Raw genomic sequence first — 21,945 nt, forward strand, 5'->3', positions numbered from 1 at the left:
CAAACGAAGAGAAGTGACAGCAGTTGAGGCTTGATAGTAGGTTAAGTGAGCACTCAGCTTTAGTGTCCAGGATCGGTGGGCGACGAACTTCGTAACCCTCGCAAGAAGCGCCTCACAACTCCAACCGCGCATGCACGCTGCCAGCGGCTCCGGCCTGACTCTGCGCCACGGAGACTTCCTCGCTTCTCTGCACCAACAGACCGACTGCCTCACACATGGAAATACACGTCGGCCGATGAGACGACCGACCGTACGACCAACCAACGGTTGTTCCCTCTCCCGTGTCCTTCCGTCGGACAGTGCATGTGTGTCCCCAGCAGTACCTCACTGGCGCTCCGTCCCCGACGCTACTCCGTGTCCCACTGCACTCCTGGTCCGTCTCCAACTCACTTCTAGACTCACGACGACCCGGAAAGATTATCGGTCGCTTCAGAGATGTTATGACAGTGCACTTATCGGTAAGTGCTGCTGTTACCACTCATGGGCAAGTAAGACAGAAGTTCGTGACGCCAGTAAATGGAATAAGAAAACGAGGTGACAGTTCCACAAAAGAAGATGACAAACAATAAATGGCATGAACACGAGCCGTGCACAGCTCACACACATTGCGTGTTATACCACCACACAGCTAGGTCTTCAGAGGTGGTGGTCCAGATTGCTGTACACACCGCTACCTCTAATACCCAGTAGCACGTCCTCTTGCATTGATGCATGCATTCATGGCATACTATCCACAAGTTCATCAAGGCACTGTTGGTCCAGATTGTCCCCACTCCTCAATGGCGATTCGGTGTAGATCCCTCAGAGTGGTTGGTCGGTCATATCGTCCATAAACAGCCCTTTTCAATCTATCCCAGGCATGTTCGATTGTGTTCATGTATAAAGAACATGCTGGCCACTCTAGTCCACCGATGTCGTTATCCTGAAGGAAGTTATTCACGAGATGTGCACGATGGGGGCACGAATTGTCGTCCATGAAGACGAATGCCTCGCCAATATGCTGCCGATATGGTTGCACTATCGGTCAGCGGATGGCATTCACGTATCATACAGCTGTTACGGCGCCTTCCACGACCACCAGCGGCGTATGTCGCCCCCACATAATGCCACCCCAAAACAGGAGGGAACCTCCACCTTTCTGCAATCGCTGGGCAGTGTCTCTAAGGCGTTCAGCCAGGCCGAGTTGCCTCCAAACACGTCTCCGACAGTTGTCTAATTAAAGGAATATGCGACACTCATCGGTGAAGAGAACGTGATGCCAATCCTGAGCAGTCCATTCGGCATGTTGTTGGGCTCATCTGTACCGCGCTGAATGGTGTCGTGGGGGAAAAGATGGACCTCGCTATGGACGTCGGGAATGAAGTTGCGCATCATGCAGCCTATTACGCACAGTTTGAATCCTAACACGACGTCCTGTGGCTGCACGAAAAGCGTTATTCAATATGGTGGCGTTGTTTTCAGGGTTCCTCCGAGCCATAATCCGTAGGTAGCGGTCATCCACAGAAGTAGTAGCCCTTGGGCGGCCTGAGCAAGGTATGTCATCGACAGTTCCTGTCTCTCTATATCTCCTCCATGTCCGAACAACATCGCTTTGGTTCACTCCGTGACACTTGGAAAGCACCCTTGTTGAGAGCCCATCCTGGCACAAAGTAACAATGTGGACGCGATCAAACCGCAGTATTGACCGTCTAGGCACCGTTGAACGACAGACAACACGAACCGTGTACCTCCTTCCTGGTGAAATGACTGGAACTGATCGGCTGTCGCACTCCCTCCGTTTAATAGGCGCTGCTCATGCATGGTTGTTTATATCTTAGGGCGGGTTTAGTGACATCTCTGAACAGTCAAAGGGACTGTGTCTGTGATACAATATCTACAATCGACGTCTGTCTTCAGGAGTTCTGGGAATCGGGGTGATGCAAAACTTATTTTGATGTGTGTATAAGGGTCACTAAAAAAGTTTCCATCTGAGAGTGTTGCTTCAGCATGTGTGTCTCATAGCACGACTCCTATGCGAGTATATAAGCACCGATGTGTAGGCAAGGGATTAGTGCAGCACGCGTCTCTTTCCGACGTGTGAGCCGTAAATTTGGAAATATAAAGTATGGCGACGTTATTATCAAATGTGTCTATGTGTGGCTGGCGAACGACAGACACCGGTAGACATCCATCGGAGAAATTACGGGAGAATAAGTGAGGACACAATTTTCCATTTATGTTAAAACACCATAATTCACCATTATTAAATCTGTTAAATGTTAAAGAATGTCATGTAAACTTATAAGATTATGAAATTTTATTTATGTTATTCGGGACCAAAGTTAATTATTCGTTGGCTAAATATCGGTTGGTTACAATTAAAATGTAACTACTCATGGAGTTCCACTATGTGCTGTAATTATCGTATGAGAATGAAACTTGATAGATATGCTAGGCGTTAATGCGGAACAGATTTACGCTGGAAAAAAAATAGTTCCAGTTTTGTTCACGAGATGCAAATCTGTCGCTATATATCATCTCATCGACATCTTCAGTGCCTATTTGAGAGAACTGTGTAAGTGGCAGTTAATAATAAAATCAACATTACGCTTTTCTCACTTGTTTGACCTTTTCTGCCCACGTTCTGTTCCTAATCCATTATATATGCAAACATTTCTATACGTCTTTCCTGCATTCACAGCACCAGCTTTGCACCTGGCAGCCAGATTTGGAACTAATTTGTTTTATCAGCGTAAATATGTTCCGCATTAATGCATTACAACACGTACCTGGTTCCGCTGCCATACGATAATGACAACCCACACAGTACCTCCGTGAGTAGCTGCAGTTTCATTATCACCAGCCGGCATTTCCTTATTGATTATGGAAATTTAGTTGGTTTTGCACAAAATATTTTTATTTAATGGAAAATCACGTGCCGGCCGCGGTGGTCTCGCGGTTAAGGCGCTCAGTCCGGAACCGCGCGATTGCTGCGGTCGCAGGTTCGAATCCTGCCTCGGGCATGGATGTGTGTGATGTCCTTAGGTTAGTTAGGTTTAAGTAGTTCTAAGTTCTAGGGGACTGATGACCACAGATGCTAAGTCCCATAGTGCTCAGAGCCATTTGAACCATTTTTTTGAAAATCACGTAAAATCAATACGTAAAGAAGAACCCATAGCCTTCCCACTGTGCGTCATTCCAACTTAAAATCTAGTTAAAATAACTACTGCCACTATTTTAGTTATTTAATTTTACAGCGCGAATTTTAAATTTAAGCTGCTCCTAAGAATAGACTGCAGTAAAAGTAACTGATGTGACACTTAGGGTTTCTAGAAGATTCTGGGGGCAATAGTAAATTATGTTGTTGTGGTCTTCAGTCCTGAGACTGGTTTTTTTCTGGGGGCAATAGTAAATTATGTTGTTGTGGTCTTCAGTCCTGAGACTGGTTTGATGCAGCTCTCCATAATACTCTATCCTGTGCAAGCTTCTTCATCTCCCAGTAACTACTGCACCCTACATCCTTCTGAATCTGCTTAGTGTATTCATCTCTTGGTCTCCCTCTACGATGTTTATCCTCCACGCTGCCCTCCAACACTAAATTGGTGATCCATTGATGCCTCAGAATACGTCCTACCAACCGATCCCTTCTTCAAGTTGTGCCACAAATTCCTCTTCTCCCTAATTCTATTCAATACCTCCTCATTAGTTGTGTGATCTGCACATCTAATCTTCAGCGTTCTTCTGTAGCACCACATTTCGAAAGCTTCTATTCTCTTCTTGTCCAAACCATTTATCGTCCATGTTTCACTTTCATACATGGCTATAATCCATACAAATACTTTCAGAAACGAATTCCTGACACATACGGTAAATCTATACTCGATGTTAATCAATTTCTCTTCTTCAGAAACGCTTTCCTTGCCATTGTCAGTCTACATATTACATCCTCTCTACTTCGACCATCACCAGTTATTTTGCTCCCCAAATAGCAAAATTCCTTTACTACTTTAAGCGTCTTATTTCCTAATCTAATACCCTCAGCATCGCCCGATTTAATTCGACTACATTCCATTATTCTCGTTTTGCTTCTGTTGATGTTCATCTTATATCCTCCTTTCAAGATACTTTCCATTCCGTTCAGCTGCTCTTCCAAGTTCTTTGCTGTCTCTGACAGAATTACAATATCATCGGCGAACCTCAAAGTTTTTATTTCTTCTCCATGGATTTTAATTCCTACTCCGAATTTTTCTGTTGTTTCCTTTACTGCTTACTCAATATACAGATTGAATAACATCGGGGATAGGCTGCAACCCTGTCTCACTCCCTTCCCAGCCACTGCTTCCCTTTCATGCCCCTCAACTCTTATAACTGCCATCTGGTTTCTGTACAAATTGTAAATAGCCCTGTATTTTACCCCTGCCACATTCAAAATTTGAAAGAGAGTATTCCAGTCAACACTGTCAAAATGCTAGAAACGTAGGCTTGCCTTTCCTTAACCTATTTTCAAAGACAAGTCGTAGGGTCAGTATTGCCTCACGTGTTCAAACATTTCTACGGAATCCAAACTGATCTTCCCCGATGTCGGCTTCTACTAGTTTTTCCATTCGTCTGTAAGGAATTCGAGTTGGTATTTTGCAGCCGTGGCTTATTAAATTGATGGTTAGGTAATTTTCACATCTGTCAACACCTGCTTTCTTTGGGATTGCAATTATTATATTCTTCTTGAAGTCTGAGGGTATTTCGCTTGTCTCATACATCTTGCTCACCAGATGGTAGAGTTTTGTCAGGACTGGCTCTCCCAAAGCTGTCAGTAGTTCTAATGGAATGTTGTCTACTCTCGGGGCCTTGTTTCGACTCAGGTCTTTCAGTGCTCTGTCAAACCCTTCACGCACTATCATTTCTCCTATTTCATCTTCATCTACATCCTCTTCCATTTCCATAATATTGTCCTCAAGTACATCGCCCTTGTATAGACCCTCTATATACTCCTTCCACCCTTCTGCTTTCCCTTATTTGCTTAGAACTGGGTTTCTATCTGAGCTCTTGATATTCATGCAAGTGGTTCTCTTTTCTCCTAAAGTCTCTAATTTTCCTGTAGGCAGTATCTATCTTACCCCTAGTGAGATAAGCCTCTACATCCTTACATTTGCCCTCTAGCCATCCCTGCTTAGCCATTTTGCACTTCCTATCGATCTCATTTTTGAGACGTTTGTATTCCTTTTTGCCTGCTTCATTCACTGTATTTTTATATTGTCTCCTTTCATGAGTTACTTTCAATATATCTTCTGTTACCCAGGATTTCTACGAGCCCTTGTCTTTTTACCTACTTATTCCCCTGTTGCCTTCACTATTTCAACCCTCAAAGCTACTCATTCTTCTTCTACTGTATTTCTTTCCCCCATGGGGGACAGCGGCGGGGGGGGGGGGGGCTGTCAGAAAAAGAAGGCACGCTAGACAGAGTCTTTGTCCCCTGTTGTTTGTACACATTTTTTTGTATGCAGTTCTTTTCTCTATGTGACGGGCGGATGTCGTTTTTCACGACAAACATTTTATATTATGAAGCAGTCTATCAGTATTGTTTGTTTAAAACTGTGAATTTTCAACAAATTCGTTTGTCAGTTGTGATCCAACATATGACTTTGTATTGAAAAATAAATTTGTGTTGATTATGAGAAAGGTTTAACTAAAGCACGAAGAACAATAAATCATTAATATAGAACAGCAAATGTTAGCATTGATGAAGTTAAAAATCTGGTACCCCTGGGCAATTAGACCATTCAACTGATATCAACAACTGGATATTCTTTTTTGACCTCTTCGTCTCTAATGAAAATATCAGGCGTCATACTATGGTTGGACTTGTTAGCAAGGCAACGTCAACAACTGAGATTTATGCAAACTAAGTTTCATGGATAATTTCTTTGAATGTTTTTTTAGTGTACTGAAAGTAGTTTGAAGAGGAAGGGAGTGTTTCACACTGATGAGCGATGCGGCGCATCGAGGCACAGACTCCATAGGGTACTTCATGCGACTGTGGCTTCTGATGAACTATACGATTCAAGGCGAGTAGCATCCTTCACGACAGCGCCAAAGATACGCTCATGAAGTAGTTCACAGGGAACTACTTTCATCCCTATGAAATGTTGATCTAACCAGTATGACAGGATGATGCAGTTGGTGGCTGGTGGAACGCAGTGATGGATACATATGGGGGGCGCGCACCCCTACCTTCCCCCTTTCTTGTGGGGGTGCATGGGAGCTAATGCTGAAAGCCACTTTGCTCATATTGTTGAAGAGACGAAGGCAGTTAGGGAAGAGTTAGACGTGGAGATGAGTGTTCCTCGTCTTACAGGCAGACAAAGACACAGGGAAAACTGCGATCATAATGATGATGCTATGATATACTGGAAAAGAACTGTATTTATTCTAACACTGGACCATGTTACGACTGATATGAGAGAACCTTTTTACTGAAAAAAAAATATTTATCATTTAAAATTCAATATACCTTTGCCCTCACAACTACTGAAACATAATGGTAAAGACCTGGTACATAAATTGAATCAGTACTTAACATAACAACCGTTCTTTGAAGAAGGATCACTCTTTGTGATTAAAAAGAGACTAATGGGAGAGATTCTTCAGTACAAGCGAACGAGCATAAATGCCCTTAATGATCGCGATTCTGTTATACAAGCGTTATCGCTCTGTCCTAGATCTGACTATCCTGCTTTGCACACGCTGTACAAAATATTTGCTTGTCTACCTGCATATTGCTACAGTATAAAGAAGTTTTTCAACATTGCGGCGTACAAAGACATGGCAGAGGTCGACAATGAAGGAGGATCGACTTAATGACTTTGCCCTGTTGAACGCTCACCCTGGCATTGACTGTCATATTGACAATGTAATTAACCAATTTGCCAGGAAGAATAGGAGCATAGAAGTCAGTTTAAATAAAACTTTCTTAAACTTTGCATTTGACTTGGTTATTTGTTATTACGTTAAAAGTAAAGATAGCGCAAGATATCTTTAGCGGTCCCTCCTCGAGGTTTTCCTGTATCCGCCACTGAAGGCAGAACCAGTCGATCAATGAGCAGGTGAGCGACACGCTCCCCTGTATCCCATTCAGCGGACGAACACGTTATCCATGTGCTGTTGATCCAAGCACGAGGCCCTGTCAACAACTGTTTCAACTGGATCACCAGGTTACTCTCAATTGATCTCTGACCCACTGTCTCGACGACTTCATAGATCTTATGCCCCAAATATTTGTCTCTAAGATATGGTAGCGACCAAGTGCACTAAAGTCTCGCGCCTTGACCATTCTGCGCGCAACTGCAGCTAGGACTCCACCGTGGCGCCTGATGTTATGTCAAACCAAACTCTCAAATTCGCTGAGACCACAGGAGAGCTTTCGTACCAACGTAGCAGCTACCTCTAATTACATTGCACACCAGAGTATTTTTGAAGCTGCCCCGGAGGTTTTCCCAACCCTTTGCCTGTTCGCCTGCATTGTTACTGTCGAATGATAAGAGTGAACGAATTCGATTTCTTGTGCGATTCCTACATAGATTACCAATACTGCAGACATCATCTGTGCGTTCCCAACTTCCATAGCCACCACTTACAACGTCAACTCAACATTTTCATCACTACGATAATTAGTTGTATTCCATTTCCCCAACATTATTTAACCGTATGTACAATACTACTGATCAAATACGTCTTGAATTCTTCCAGCACATTGAACTTACTTCTCTATAACTTCATAAATTGGCCACAAGCATTTATCAGAATAAAGTGCCCGCATATTTTCTTTTGCAGTTTTTGTGATCCAATCATCAAGAGCCATCTGCAGGCATGTTACGTACCTTCAGTTTGCTTGTCCATTAACACAAAAACTTCAAAATGAATATGAAAAAGTTTCTCTTGTTATGTCCAGTAAATCTTTCGCTCTTCCAGTACCACTGTACTCAAGTCACGGTCGATGAGAGGAGGGTTATGTGTATTACTACTGCACATTTCTGTCCTCAAACGAGTGATTTACTCCAATCGTTACAATTTCTCCCCGAAGCATTAACGTGATTTAACCCAACTGTTTACCTATATACATATGATTTTTTTCAGAAATCCATGAATCTACTAGCAAGCTTATTGTAACAGGCTTTACTTGTTGCCATAAATCTTGGTTCCGTGTCCTCGTTCCTTTTCAATCACAGCTCGATATCAATGAATCGGAGACTCCGAAGCATAGACACAACTGGAACATTTTCATTCAAAACCCAAATTAAAAATTAAATCGTTGTAGCGGACTGCTTACTGAGGTAATATTCGTACTTGCGACTCAAAAACATCTAGAAGAAACGCATTTCTATCGGGACGACTGAAAATGTTTGAAATGTTTAGATTTGTATGTATACTCGTCATTCTTATGAATTGCTGTAAGGTACACGTCAATACTGTACCATGACAGTAACTACAATCTTACTTCGAATATTTATCTGAAGAAAAATTTTTTAAGCAAAGACAGCGTAAAATTTAACTTCCCATCAACAGCGAGGTCATTAGAGACAGAGTACCTGAACTGTACAAGAATGGTGAAGGAAATGGGCTGTCGCTTTTCTTGGAGCATCCAGGTCCTTAAAAAAACTGCGAATAATCAAAGCCAGGATTGCCCGACAGAGTTTAAATCTGAACCCTTCTGAATACGAGTCCACCATTTCAGTTATTACGGGCTCTCCTCCACTGATGCACTGCTAGTGTGCTGGCTGTTGACTCTGCGAGGAAGTGTCAGTTTACAAACATCCCGGTTTGGAAGGTGTTACAACTTTAGCTGGAACTATCAGTGGTTTCATCTCTAACAGTGCACTACATGAATGAAGGGGAAAAAAATACAATCTATTCTTGCTGCGAGGCCTTTAGGGATAGCACTATGACTGGCCTATTTGCAACTGTTACGTTCGATTGTGCGTTCTATTAGCTACAAGGCTGCTGTAAAACACGAGTTTTCTCAATGTGAGTAACGGGGCGATGTAAGCACAGATAATTCTGTGAAACAGTGTTCAGGACATTTAACAACCGTTTGTGTGTCTCCAAATTCGTCCATCAGTCCTAGTTGGCTTTTTAGAGCTCTTCACAAATTGTATCAAGCGTATTCCAGGATGCTTGATTCAAAAGGCTATGGCCAACTTCCTTCTCCTTTCTTTCCACACTCTGTTAGCATACAGTCTCCAATGAACTCAAAGTCGAGGAGACGTTAGGTACAAACACCTCTGTAATCCTTTTTAGTTAGATGAAATGCCATTAGGCTAAATTATTCGTAATACTTTGTGCAGCAATTTATCAGATATTGACAGAGTTACTTCTACGAAATTGGAATTATAATAACACCTTCAGGTGCTAACGGGCGTTGATATATATCAACGAGGACAGGTGAAAATATGTGCCCCGACCGGGACTTGAACCCGGGATCTCCTGCTAACATGGCAGACGCTCTTTCCATCTTTTTTTTTTGTTTTAATTCATTTTGTTCGTTTTCGTTCGTTGCATCTGCTCCGGGCGGATGTCACAAGACATCCGTTTCAGTTCGTCGTTGATCCATTAACTCAGTTTTTTTATTACACAGGGCTGCTAACCCTCTGACCGAACACGCTGAGTTACCGTACCGGCTATTCCATCTGAGCCACCGAGGGCGCAGAGGACAGCACCACTGCAGGGACTACCTCACGCACGCCTCCCGCGAGACCCACATTCTCACCTTGTATGTCCACACTCTACATTCGTAGTGTCCCACCCTAACACACTCATTACTCGTGGAAGACATTCTTACCAAGTCCCCTAAGAGTTCGGGGAATATGTGTGCATCCGCACAGAAGAAGAAGGTCATGGACGGTGTTGCCAGAACTATATACTTATATGGATATGGTGTCTGTTCTTTCGGACATGTCCGAAAGAACAAACACCATACCCATATGAGTTACTTCTAGGTTGTACAGGAGAGAGACTATACAGTCTTATGTTGATGAGGTAAGGAGCTTGGTAACGAAAACAGTTACTGCAGGAGAGACTAAAGCATGTCATTACTTCTTCTGTACAATAAAAAAGTAAGAGCCAAAAAAAAACTTATAGTTCCTCGTTCCAACTTATAACTGTGAAAGTAATACAGATTGTATTTCTGGAGTGAAACAGCACTGGAGGCGCTCTAGATATCTCCCAAATTCAAGAACGAATATTGAAAGCCAACAGAAAATGACATCAAGGCCCACTTAGACATCGCTGAGGGAAGGAACCACCCGTGGTCTCGTCCTTGGAAACTCTCCTGTATTCGCTTGATGCCGCTACAATGAGGGGAGGACCCCTGTATAATATTTCCGACACTAAAAAAATGCAAATTCACCGGCGACGCGGCATTGCGGAAGTCGCTATGGGCCGATCCTGATCAGCGTTAGAACAATTGCTACTACGCGTTCGGCGATGTCAACGCTCCGCGGCATCGTAGCAGAGACCATGGCTTGCAGAAACTTCCTCCTACCGGAAAATAAACTACTCGAGTATCCGATGAACAATAGGATTCTGTGTATCTCAAAGGCAGATATATTTAAAATATAAATCATTTTACTTTTTCGTAGTTGGCTGGAACATAAAGTGATCGCAACACATTCCTGAACTGCCATTATTTCAAATTGATATCTATCGCTTAGTACCCGTCTATGTCATGTATTCAGATTGTCTGCCACGAATTCAGTCGTTTTATTTTCAACTGTGGATGCCATAGGCTTTTCATTGTGCACAGCACATCAGCTACATAGTTTCCAATACTCTACATAGTGCCGCGTTGGACGAAACGTTAGGAACGAAAAAGTTTCATTTCCACGACCTTACAACCCGGAAGATTCATCAGTAGCTGTGACATCTGATCGTAAAAGCCTTGACGGTATGATCACAAGACTGTACAAGGAAAAAGTCTCAAAATTAATCAGACGTCTGGAATTTTTACTTAAGAAGAGAGCGGGTTTTTTAATTTGTGCTTTAACTTCCTTGTGGCGTTGTAGAGACTCGTCTTCTAAACCAGTCTATTGAAAACTGAAGAGAATCATTTGGACACCTTGAGTTCACATGTATATTTATACAGAAGCAACACTACTCCGAGAAAGGATACATTGTACGGGAGATGGATTCTGTTAACGTAACTTGCTGCAACTGCTTTATTCATTGCTAGTAAGACACAGATAGAACTGTGGAAGCTACAAGGGAGACAGCCACTAGAAGCCGTAAGAACAATTTCTAAAACCTGCAAACTAATGTATGAAATACAAATAATATGGTTTTGTGCGGTACTCTTATTAATAAGTCAGAAAGAGTGTTGTCTCAAGACGAGATCTCCGTCCTATCAGAAACAGCAAACTGTGCTATGACACCTGTGAAAGTCTCTGTTGAGATTAACGCGAATGTAGAGGTAGTTATACAAATTCTCCTCAAAGAAATTGCAGATGCAAGTCGGATCGAAATCCCAAGAGTATCGTGTCAAAGTAAACATTTCATAACTAATCCAACGAAAGGTGAAAGAAAGGTTCTCAATGATTTAAACGCAGATGAAGAGGTAGTGTTTCCTCCTGCTGACAAAGGGAGTGGTACTGTTGTTATGAATAAAGAAGATTATCGAAACAAAATTTTGAAACTTTTAAGGTCAGAACTATACGAAAAAAGCTTGAGACCCTACAGCTGGCGTACTGAAGAAATCAGATGTTCTATTTCATTTCAAAAAGAAGATAAAAGCCCTTATTTAAGACTGAAGCTGTGTGTCACAGGCATAATTTTCTAGGCAAAATTCATAAAATAGATCCTCCATTGAGACTCATTGTTGGTGCTATCAGTTTCCCCGCATATAAAATAGCAAGATATCTGGCAACTCGTTTGCAGCCGTATATTGGGAAAACTAACTCATTCATGGAAGGCTCGCACCTTTTCGTCGAGAAACTTGAAGGGAAATTTTGGTTCCTTGAAATAATCTTACAAGTTTCGACATAGTTGCCTTTTTGCTGTGATCCAGTTGGCATAGTTATGGTTTATATGATAGAAGTTTTCCCAGGGGATTTGACTGCTCTTTTTATATATTGCCTGACTTCTAGTCAATTCCAGTGGGATGTTGAATTTTATGAGCAAGTTGATGGTGTCACAATTAGATCCCGTGATGGCTAATTTGTATATGGAAAACCTGGAAAAATCAGCTCTAGAAAAAGCAAATAAGAAACTTTATCATTGGTATCGCTTTCAGGGTTATATATTTGTCGCTTGGTAACAGGGTAAAAAAGCCTTAGAACAACTTTCTGTTATCTAAATAATATAAATCAGAAAATGTAGTTTACCTTGAAACTGGAAAGTGAAAATGAAATAGCCTTGGATGTTTCAGTTAAGAGACAGAAGGTCGGAATATAAAGTTTTTCGTTAAGTACACGTAAGGGAAAACGTCTACATAAGAACGCTAACCACCATCCACAACAAAAGAGGAGTGTCTTGTCGGTAGAGCGTAAGGAATTTGTGTGCTGGAACTCCCGGACGCCGAATTAAAACATCTGATGTAAGTTCTCGAGAAAAATTGCTATTCAGGAAAAGAAGTAAATAGAATTCTACGACCAAGTAACAGTGTACTGAAGGACTAAAATAAAACACAACGCTGGAATAAGACTGTTTCTCTCCCTTTTATTTTATCAACAAGGAAAGTAAGTCAACCCCTGAGACCTGTAAAGGATAGACGCCCTCCTCTGCCGGCTTGCGAGATATACACACATTAAAAAACGGTTTGCGTCACCTCGGTTCCGAGAGTTCCGGAACCTGTACAAAAAACTGGAATAGAGATCAACATAAATATCATTTACTTCCTTTTTATTGCTCATGAAAACCACACACTGCTTGCTGTACCACTATACAGCGAGACCTTCTGGGGTGGTAGTCCAGATTGCTGTACACACCGGTACCTCTAATACCCAGTAGCAAGTCCTCTTGCACTGATGCATGACTGTATTCGTCGTGGCATACTATCCATAAGCCGGCCGCGGTGGCCGTGCGGTTCTGGCGCTGCAGTCCGGAACCGCGGGACTGCTACGGTCGCAGGTTCGAATCCTGCCTCGGGCATGGGTGTGTGTGATGTCCTTATGTTAGTTAGGTTTAAGTAGTTCTAAGTTCTAGGGGACTTATGACCTAAGATGTTGAGTCCCATAGTGCTCAGAGCCATTTGAACCATACTATCCATAAGTTCATCAAGGCACTGTTGGTCCAGATTGTCCCACTCCTCAACGGTGATTCGGCGTGGATCCCTCAGAGTGGTTGGTGGGTCATGTTGTCCATAAACAGCGCTTTTCAGTCTATCCCAGGCATGTTCGATTGGGTTCATGCCTGGAGAACATGCTGGCCACTCCAGTCAAGGGATGTCGTTATTCTGAAAGTAGTCATTCATAAAATGTGCACGAGGGGCGCGAATTGTTGTCCATGAAGACGAATGCCTCGCCAATATGCTGCCGATAAGATGTCAGGGCCTATTACACGGAGGGGGTCCGACAGCCGATCAGTTCCAGTCATTCCACCAGGAAGGAGGTAAACGGCTCGTGTTGTCTGCAGTTCAACCATACCTAGAGGGTCAATACTGCGGTTCGATCGCGTGCGCATTGTTAGTTTATGCCAGTCAGTGTATAAGACACCATCGTATTTAAACTGAAATTGTTGAGCGAAGTTTTCGCGAAAGATGCTACGCACATAACATACAAAGTGACAAACTGGAGGCCCAATACGATAATTTGATCAAAGAAATGATAAAGTTCTTTCGTAGTTAAGACTACGGCCTGGGGGGTAAGCACAGAGAAGTATGCAGAAGATATAGTATTTTGATTTTGGAAAAAGCTGAATGTCTCCTAGAGGGAATCTGTCAATGTTTCCCAGAGGGAATCTGCAGGCTGCTACATTTATTAGAGACGTATTCTGCAGCAGTAACTCACAGGCACATGCTTCTAAATTCTGATATTAACAAAAAATTTTAAAAAATCAATTTCTTTCAGTATTTTTGACTTCATGTCGAAGTTTATGACGCAACTCCTCGTTTTTACACTAATAATAATTTCAGTAGCCAATTTTCCAACTCGTGCACAGCAAGATAGTAGGACACTGATTGATAACAGTTTTATAGATCGTGCTCAGGCTGAAACAATTAATTATGTCATACAATGAAAGCTTCAAGACCTGATGTTTCAGCTGCCGAGAATTCTTCCGGGTTGTATGGCCGTGGTCCATGGAACTCTTCTATCTCTGACGTTTCCTCCAAAGCTGCTACGTTGGACATCTTCGGAGATGCTCCTGGTTGTGCTGAGTCTTGCCGACTGACGAGTCGGATGCCGAAGAACGGCCTAAATACCGTGGAAAGTGGGCGTGGTCTGGATTTCACGTTATAGCAGAGATAAACCTTGTCAAGGATAAAATATAACTATCAAAACTTCTCATCGATTCTGTAGCGTAACTGTCCATATATCGCTGAGTTTCATAGCTTCTTCTTTCCTGTTAAAATTATTCCCATGTTTATATATTTCGATGGCTTCTCTGTATAGCTGTGGATAATAGTTCGTCATAGTAAATAAAACTTCAGTTTTCGAAGATTTCACTATGTGATCACCCGACTGAAGGGCATGTTCCGCCACGGCTGACTTGTCTGTTTTCCCTAGTCGACTTTTATGTTCTTGCAACCGAGTATTCACACTTCTCTTTGTAGTTCCAATTTAAATCCCACCACGTGTACACGGAATCTTGTATACACCACTTGCAGACAGGGGAGGACGTTTGTCCTTAACGGAACGAAGTGCTTGGCCTATTTTCTTAGTTGGTATGAAAATCGGTCGAACGTTGCTTCCTTAAAATCTTGCCGATTTGATGGGTTACTTTTTTGATGAGGGGTAGAGAAACCGTGTTCTTCCATCACTGTATCCTATCGTTGTCCTCAGACCTCCCGTTATTCGGTCGAAAAACTCTATTTATTTCCTTACTAGAGTACTCATTCTTCTCAAAAGCCTGCTGTAGTTGTTTTAACTCGGCGTCCAGGTATTCCGGCGCACAAATCCTTTTAACTCTGTCCACTAGACTTTTAATTACACCTCTTTTCTGTTGTGGATATTGATTGGAATCCTTATGCAAGTATCTGTCGGTATGTGTAACCTTCCGAAAGACTTTACGTTTCAAGCTGCCATCAGTCTGTCTCATAACGATGACATCCAAGAAGTATACTGCATTGTAATTCTCCATTTCCATGGTAAACTGGATTTTAGGATTTATACTATTTAAATAAGAAAAGAATTCCTCTAACGCTTTTTTTGTCATGAGACCAAACCACAAATGTATCATCCACCTATCGATACCATCGACATTGTTTCTTATTCGCTTTTTCCAGAGCTAATTGTTCGAATTTTTCCATGTAAAAATTGGCGCTCATTACCCATGGTCACACCATCAACTTGCTCAAAAAACTCATCCTCCAACTGGAACTGACTAGAGGTGAGACAGTGTCTGAAAAGAGCAGTCAAATCTGCTGGGAAAACATCCTGTATGTAAACCATAACTTCGTTAAGCGGAATCATCGTAAATAAAGACACTATGTCAAAACTGACAAGAATATCGTCAGGAGCCAAAGTTAGTCCCTTCAGTTTCTCAATGAAATGACGTGAGTCTTTTACACAAGAATCAGTTCGGCCAATATGTGGTTGTAAATAAGATGCCAGATAACTTGCTATTTGAAACGTCGGGGAATTAATAGCACTGACAATGGGCCTCAGAGGAAGGTTAATCTCATGAAATTTAGGTAGGCTATAAAGTTTGGGACACATAGCTTCACTCCTCAACAAACCTTTCTTCTCTTCCTTTTGAATTGAAGCAGATGATTTTATCAGCGTATTTGTTTTCCTCAATATGCTACATTTAGAGTCTTTCTTAAGTTTATTATATTGTCCTGACGTTAAAAGATCCAAAATCTTACTAATCCTTATTCATAACAACAGTAGCATTACCTTTGTCAGAAGGAAGAACAACTATCCCTTCGTCTACATTTAAATCTCTGAGAGCCCTGCAAATAAACAATGTAGCACCTTATAACCCTGACGCAGGTTCATGCAGTGCACTAAGGTTTATTAATGAGAACAGGATAAAATGTTTTAAGAGTAAGTTAAATGGGATTGAATAGGATGAGGTACATATAGAAACAGATGCTAACGCTAAATTCAGTTCATTCTATAGTTAATTTGTGTCAATATTTTAAAGCTGATTTCTAATAAAATATTCAGAAGACCTATTAAAAAATTAGTAAGTGACAGATAACTAAGGAAACTAAAATCTCATGTAACAGGAAGAGGGAAATTTATATAAAGCCCAGAACAAGTCAAGTTCCCACATTATTTGTATACCGTACTACTATAAATACTGTAGCATTTTAAGGAAAATTATTAAAACGCCCAGAAGTCTGCACATCCCGACAGAAATAAATAATGAAAATAATGAAATTAAAACTATAAAGGGTACTGTCAAATGGGAGACAGGACAGCCAGTCAGTGTATAAGACGCCATAGCAATTAAACTAAATGACAATGATGTGACTCATAATTCATAAGATGCAAGTACTTTCAAGAATCACTTTGTAAATGTTGCAATAAAAATGGGGTAAATGGTTCAGTCGAAGAAGCAAGAGAATATATTAAAAACGTTTTTGCACAAAACTTGCAAGCAACTAGAAGTAGCACCAAAATGCTTCACTGAAATTAATAGATTTACAACAATTCTGAAAAAAGTAAACTCATGAGCTGTTGATGTCAAATCAGACAGAATTCTGAAGAGTTGATCCAACTTAATAAGTAATGTCTTTCATGAAATGTGCAATGCATCAATGGTACAGAGAATTCTTCCAGACAAGGTAAAACATGCAACTGTTATACCTCTTTACAAGAAAGGTGACAAGATAGACTAAAACAATTAGCACCAGTTTCCTTACTGATATCTTTTTCCAATATATTTAAAAAAGTCATATAGTCACACTGAAAAGGAAACAATTTACTTAGAAGATCACAGTTTGGATTCCAAAAGAGTTGCTCAACTCAGAATGTGTGATCTTCCCAAGGCATTTGATTGTGTAGATCATGTTACTGTCTTGGGGAAACTCGCTTTTTGTGGAACTGATGGCTTTACACACAGGTGGTTTAAAACATACTTAACAAACAGAATACGAAAGGTTATGCAGAATAATTCAAATAATGTTGGAAGAGTAGAAAATGTTAGTGACTGGGGAGACATCACAAATGGAGTCCCACAGGGTTCAGTTTTGGTCGGCACCTATTCCTTATTCATGTGAATAACTTTCTACTTAACATTCAATACGCAGAATTGGTACTTCCTGCAGATTATACTAGTTTTGTAATACATTCCATTAGAGATAAAGCTACAGAAGAGATAGTAAATGATTTTTTCCAAAGAATTATAAAATAATTCTCGGAAAACGGATTTTATTCAAATTTACAAAAAACACTATATTCAGTTCTGTACAACAAATAGAATCATGCGAACAGTTGATGTAACATATGTTTAGCTGCATACATTGATGAAAACGTAAACTGGGAGAAGCATATTACTGAGATTCTCAAACAGTTCAGCTACTGTTTCTCTTCGTATAACTGCTTATATTGGAAAACATGACTATATTTCCTGACATATTTTGTATATTTGCGCTCAATAATGTCTTGACGAATAATTTTCTAGGATAACTCGTCACTTACAAATGAAGTATTGATTGCACAAAAGCAGATGTCATATTGGTACCTCTTCAAGGAGCTAGGTATTTTATCTGCGCTGTCACAATACATACATTCGCTAATGAAATTCATCATTAATAATCCATCACATATATGTGGTGCCCGTTCTTTCGGATATGCACATGCCGTTGCAATGACCAATGTCCCCGGATGGCTCTATCGTCAGCGCATCTGCCTAGTAAGCAGAATATCCAGATCGAATCTCGGTCCGGCACAAATTTTCAACTTTCCCCACCGAATTGTATCAATGCCTTCTCGCAGCCAATGTCTGTAATTCCTTTGTGTCTTACTCCATCACAATTTGAAAAGAACTATGATGTCCATACCTACAGCACTGGTCGGCGCCTATTCCTTATTCATGTGAATAACTTTCTACTTAACATTCAATACGCAGAATTGGTACTTCCTGCCCATAATAAAACTATCAGTTGTTCAGAAAGGAGTTCAATATCCGCCACAAAAATTATTATCATTTGTCCAATAACATAAAATGTCTGACAGGTAACATAGCAAGTTTCAAATCTAATTTAAAATCGCTTCTCCTGAAAACTTCTTTTATTTCATTGATGAATTTCTACTTAAAAACTGGTAGCCAGTAAAAACAAAATAAAATAAAAATTGATTTTAAGTGTAGTTGCATGAATGTGTCTAAAATAAGAATTTGTTCATCAATGTTAACGCTAATCATACATACACATTCTGTTAACTGATTGTTGCCGTATAATTTCGATAAAAGAATGGTTCAATTAATCTATGGAATATGTAACTAATCAACTGATAACTTAATTGCAGCAGACTGAAAATGGACCACACAATGCAATACTTTCTATTTTATGCAATCAAAACTGTACTGTTCCAGCATTTAAAACAGTTCGAGCTCGTTGTAATACTGTTGCAGCATTTGACACTGTTATCTGAGCGCTTGTAAATAAGACAAAGACAAAGCTGTCTATGTTTGTATCATTGTCAAAGCCTATAAGTCTAGCTGACTTCATATCTACATTATTTTGTTTTTAAGGTCTGTGAGAACGCAGTAAAACAATAATTTCGACAAAGAAACGTGCACAACAAACAGCTCGCACATCTGAAAAGTATGTAGGATGACATTGGGAAGTATGGTTTGGCGATGCGCAATTTCTCATATATTTTAACACGCAACATTCTAATGTACGACGGCTGTCCAGAAAGTAAGTTACGATCGGTCGCAAAATGGAAACGACTATGAAAATCCGATAAAGCTTTGCAAAGATGTGTTGGGCAGTATCTCTAGTATGACTCTAGGTAGAATTACGTCGCTCTTTCCATTCCTGAGCTCTTAGTGAGCGCGTAAAGATATTATAGAAAATAGTGTCTCCCGCCAAGTACGAGGGCCTGGTGAGAATTTTCCCCTGAAGCTATGCAACCAACATTACATAAGTGTCGTGCGGTTTCTTCTTAAAGACAATTCTCAGCCTCATTCTGCAGGGGCAATGAAGATGTTCCTGCATCGTTTCAATTGGAAATGTTTGGTTACCCACAATACTGCCCGTAATTGTCTCCCACTGAGTTTCATCTCTGCTCAAACGAACCGCTGGCTATGAAGACAACATTTTGGCACAGACAACGAGCTTTAGGCCAGCGTAGGGAATTGGTGGAAAGCACTGGCGGCTGCCTTCTATGGTGAGGGTATTGGAAAGTTGGTACAACGCTACGACGAATGTCTGAGTCAGAACGGCGACTACGTAGAGAAGTAGCTGAAAGGTGTAGCTAACTGTTACAAATGAAACATTTCTGATTTTCACTGTGATTTTCATTTCGCGATCAATCGTAACTTACTTTCTGGACAGCCCTCGTACACTGTTGTAAATGAATGTAACAGAGTTATATGTATAATTGATCATTAATGTCATGAACATATGTTCCTCTCATAGCGTAGATGACAATGTTTGTGTCGCTCTCTTGCTCGATTTTAGGAAACCAAACGAAGAACACGTTTTGCGACACCGTCTCCGGTGGGCCGCTTGAATTTGCACGCGCAACGGCCCGACTGGCTAACTGGAACGCAAATAAACTCGGAAACAGCACAACGTAGCGAAGTACAGGGGAAATTTCTCTCCTATACGAGAATATATATGCAGGTTGTATTCACATGGTTGACAACATATGGAAGTTTAGATGTTGCCGTAAGCTGTACTCGGATAGCGTAATCGTAAGGCGACCGCCCGCGGTAAGCAGGACATTCGGGTTCGAGTCGCGGTCCTGACAGTTGACCATATTCGGAAATGAGAGTGTATTTCATGTACGTTTTGTTTTCGTCTATAGTATCAGGTATCGATGCCTTAAGTGGTACGGCAGCACGTTCATTTATGTTCACATGCCACTGTGCACATAGCCGTGCAGCTGAGGAGAGACTACGGTTACAAGTGGATATATTAGCATGGCAAAGCTGGCGCGTACCTGCGTAAAGTCATGGGCGGTTTCGTCGGCATCGGCTGCGGTGGCGCGTGTGTGTACGTGTGCGCGCGCGGCGACGTCTCGGCCTCTAGCGACGCTGGCTGGGCATCTGCGCGCAGCACGGTGTGCGGCGGCGAGGGCGGAGCGCCGCTTTATAGGGGACCGCCGCAGCGGGAGACCACACCACACACCACACCAGCCGCCCACGCAGGGCACAGGGGCCGCCGGCCGGTCGAGAGGTTCCGCTACTGGTGAGCCCCTCCCCCCTCTCCATACCCCTCAATCCACATCTAGCAAAGCCACAAACTTTCGTTTCTACGAGTCGTGTGAATAAAGCGAGAATGTACTTTATTCTCAGAATTACTGAGAATATTCGCAGGTCCGCATGAATAAAGCGAGTCGTAAAATATACTTCGCCTGACGATGTTCTTAGCTTGAGTAAAAGGGTGGAGAAAGTTTTTCCCGCAGAACATTCTTCGAACTCATATGAAGAAAACTAGAGAAGTTTCCCACATGAAGAGATCGCTCTACACCTTATGAAATCAGCCCTACAGCGAACTTCCATCTGAGTAGTTCTGTTGAGATTAAGCTTTACAGACTTTCTAGCAAAGATGGAAGAATTTACGTTGCTCGGAAGGTAAAAAACATATGCTTAGCTAGGGATGGTAGCAACCGACCGGTTAAAACCGATACCGGTGTTTTGGTCCTAAATAACCAGTGTTTTTCGGTATTTGTTTTGTCTCGGTTATAACAAGTGCTTTTTATTTATTTTTACTAACAATCGGTTAAAGAAAACGAAGTTTCAATTAGCTATAGCAAAAGTGCTAAAATTTTTGGTTCCTAGATAAAACTTTTTTAAAAAAGCGAATAATTTTTATTGGTAAAATTTGCATTGCTTTGAAGTATTGTGTTATTATAGAAAATGGTAAAAGCGATTAGTGCTGTTGTAATAACAATACCAACAAAAACGAACAACAAACACAAGGCATAAGAATTGATACAGCTTTGCTGAGATAATAACGTACCTGTTACCATGGCATGGCCTATTAGATGGCACACATATACGTGCAGTGTGCAAGACTTGACCCACATGCTCTATTTGGTAGTTTCTCGTTGTTGTAGTCGAACATTAGTTGTATTACAGACTGCCGCCTTCCCAGGTCTGGAACTATTTTACAAAGTGCGGTATCAGTGAAGTACAATGCCACACTTGGCTTAAAAGATTAAGGAAGGCCGCGCGCAGTGGCCCGCGCGGTTTGAGGCGTCATGTCACGGACTGCGCGGCCCCTCCCGCCGGTGGTTCGAGTCCTTCCTCGGGGGCTTGGGTGTGTGTGTTGTGCTTAGCACAAGTTAGTTTAAGTAGTGTGTAAGTCTAGGGACCGATGACCTAAGCAATTTGGTCCCTTAGGAAATCACGCACTTTTAACATTTTGATTAAAGAAGGGATGAACCACAAACAAACTTGCAACATCACAATAGGAGACAAAACTTAACAATTCATTCATAGTTTAAATAAAAATAGAAAGTAGCCTCTCTGTTGTCTCTGTCTACATAACATGGCTTTACCTGTTTGTAACGTCTGAAAACGGACGCATTGACAAAAAGATATAATTCTTCTAACTCACTTTTCACACTTTAGCACTGACTATTCGTAGTGCCCGACAGTGGTATTATCCTCGACTACGACATAATTTTTGAGATGGGT

General features: G+C 41.4%; 1 protein-coding gene across 1 annotated transcript in view; it reads right to left on the reverse strand.

Annotated features, from left to right (window-relative positions):
• LOC126441928 (zinc metalloproteinase nas-4-like) overlaps positions 1-20,530 on the reverse strand; it is a 420,841-nt gene extending 400,311 nt beyond the window's left edge. Inside the window, exons 1-2 of the mRNA XM_050090693.1 lie at positions 20,517-20,530; positions 20,244-20,390 (exon numbers count right to left, since the gene is read on the reverse strand). Of these exons, the coding sequence (XP_049946650.1) occupies positions 20,244-20,390; positions 20,517-20,530 (161 nt within the window). The remainder of the gene's footprint in view (positions 1-20,243; positions 20,391-20,516) is intronic.
• Between the last annotated feature and the right edge of the window lie 1,415 nt (positions 20,531-21,945).

Source organism: Schistocerca serialis, chromosome 1, assembly GCF_023864345.2.
Source record: "Schistocerca serialis cubense isolate TAMUIC-IGC-003099 chromosome 1, iqSchSeri2.2, whole genome shotgun sequence".
NCBI classification, from domain to species: domain Eukaryota; kingdom Metazoa; phylum Arthropoda; class Insecta; order Orthoptera; family Acrididae; genus Schistocerca; species Schistocerca serialis.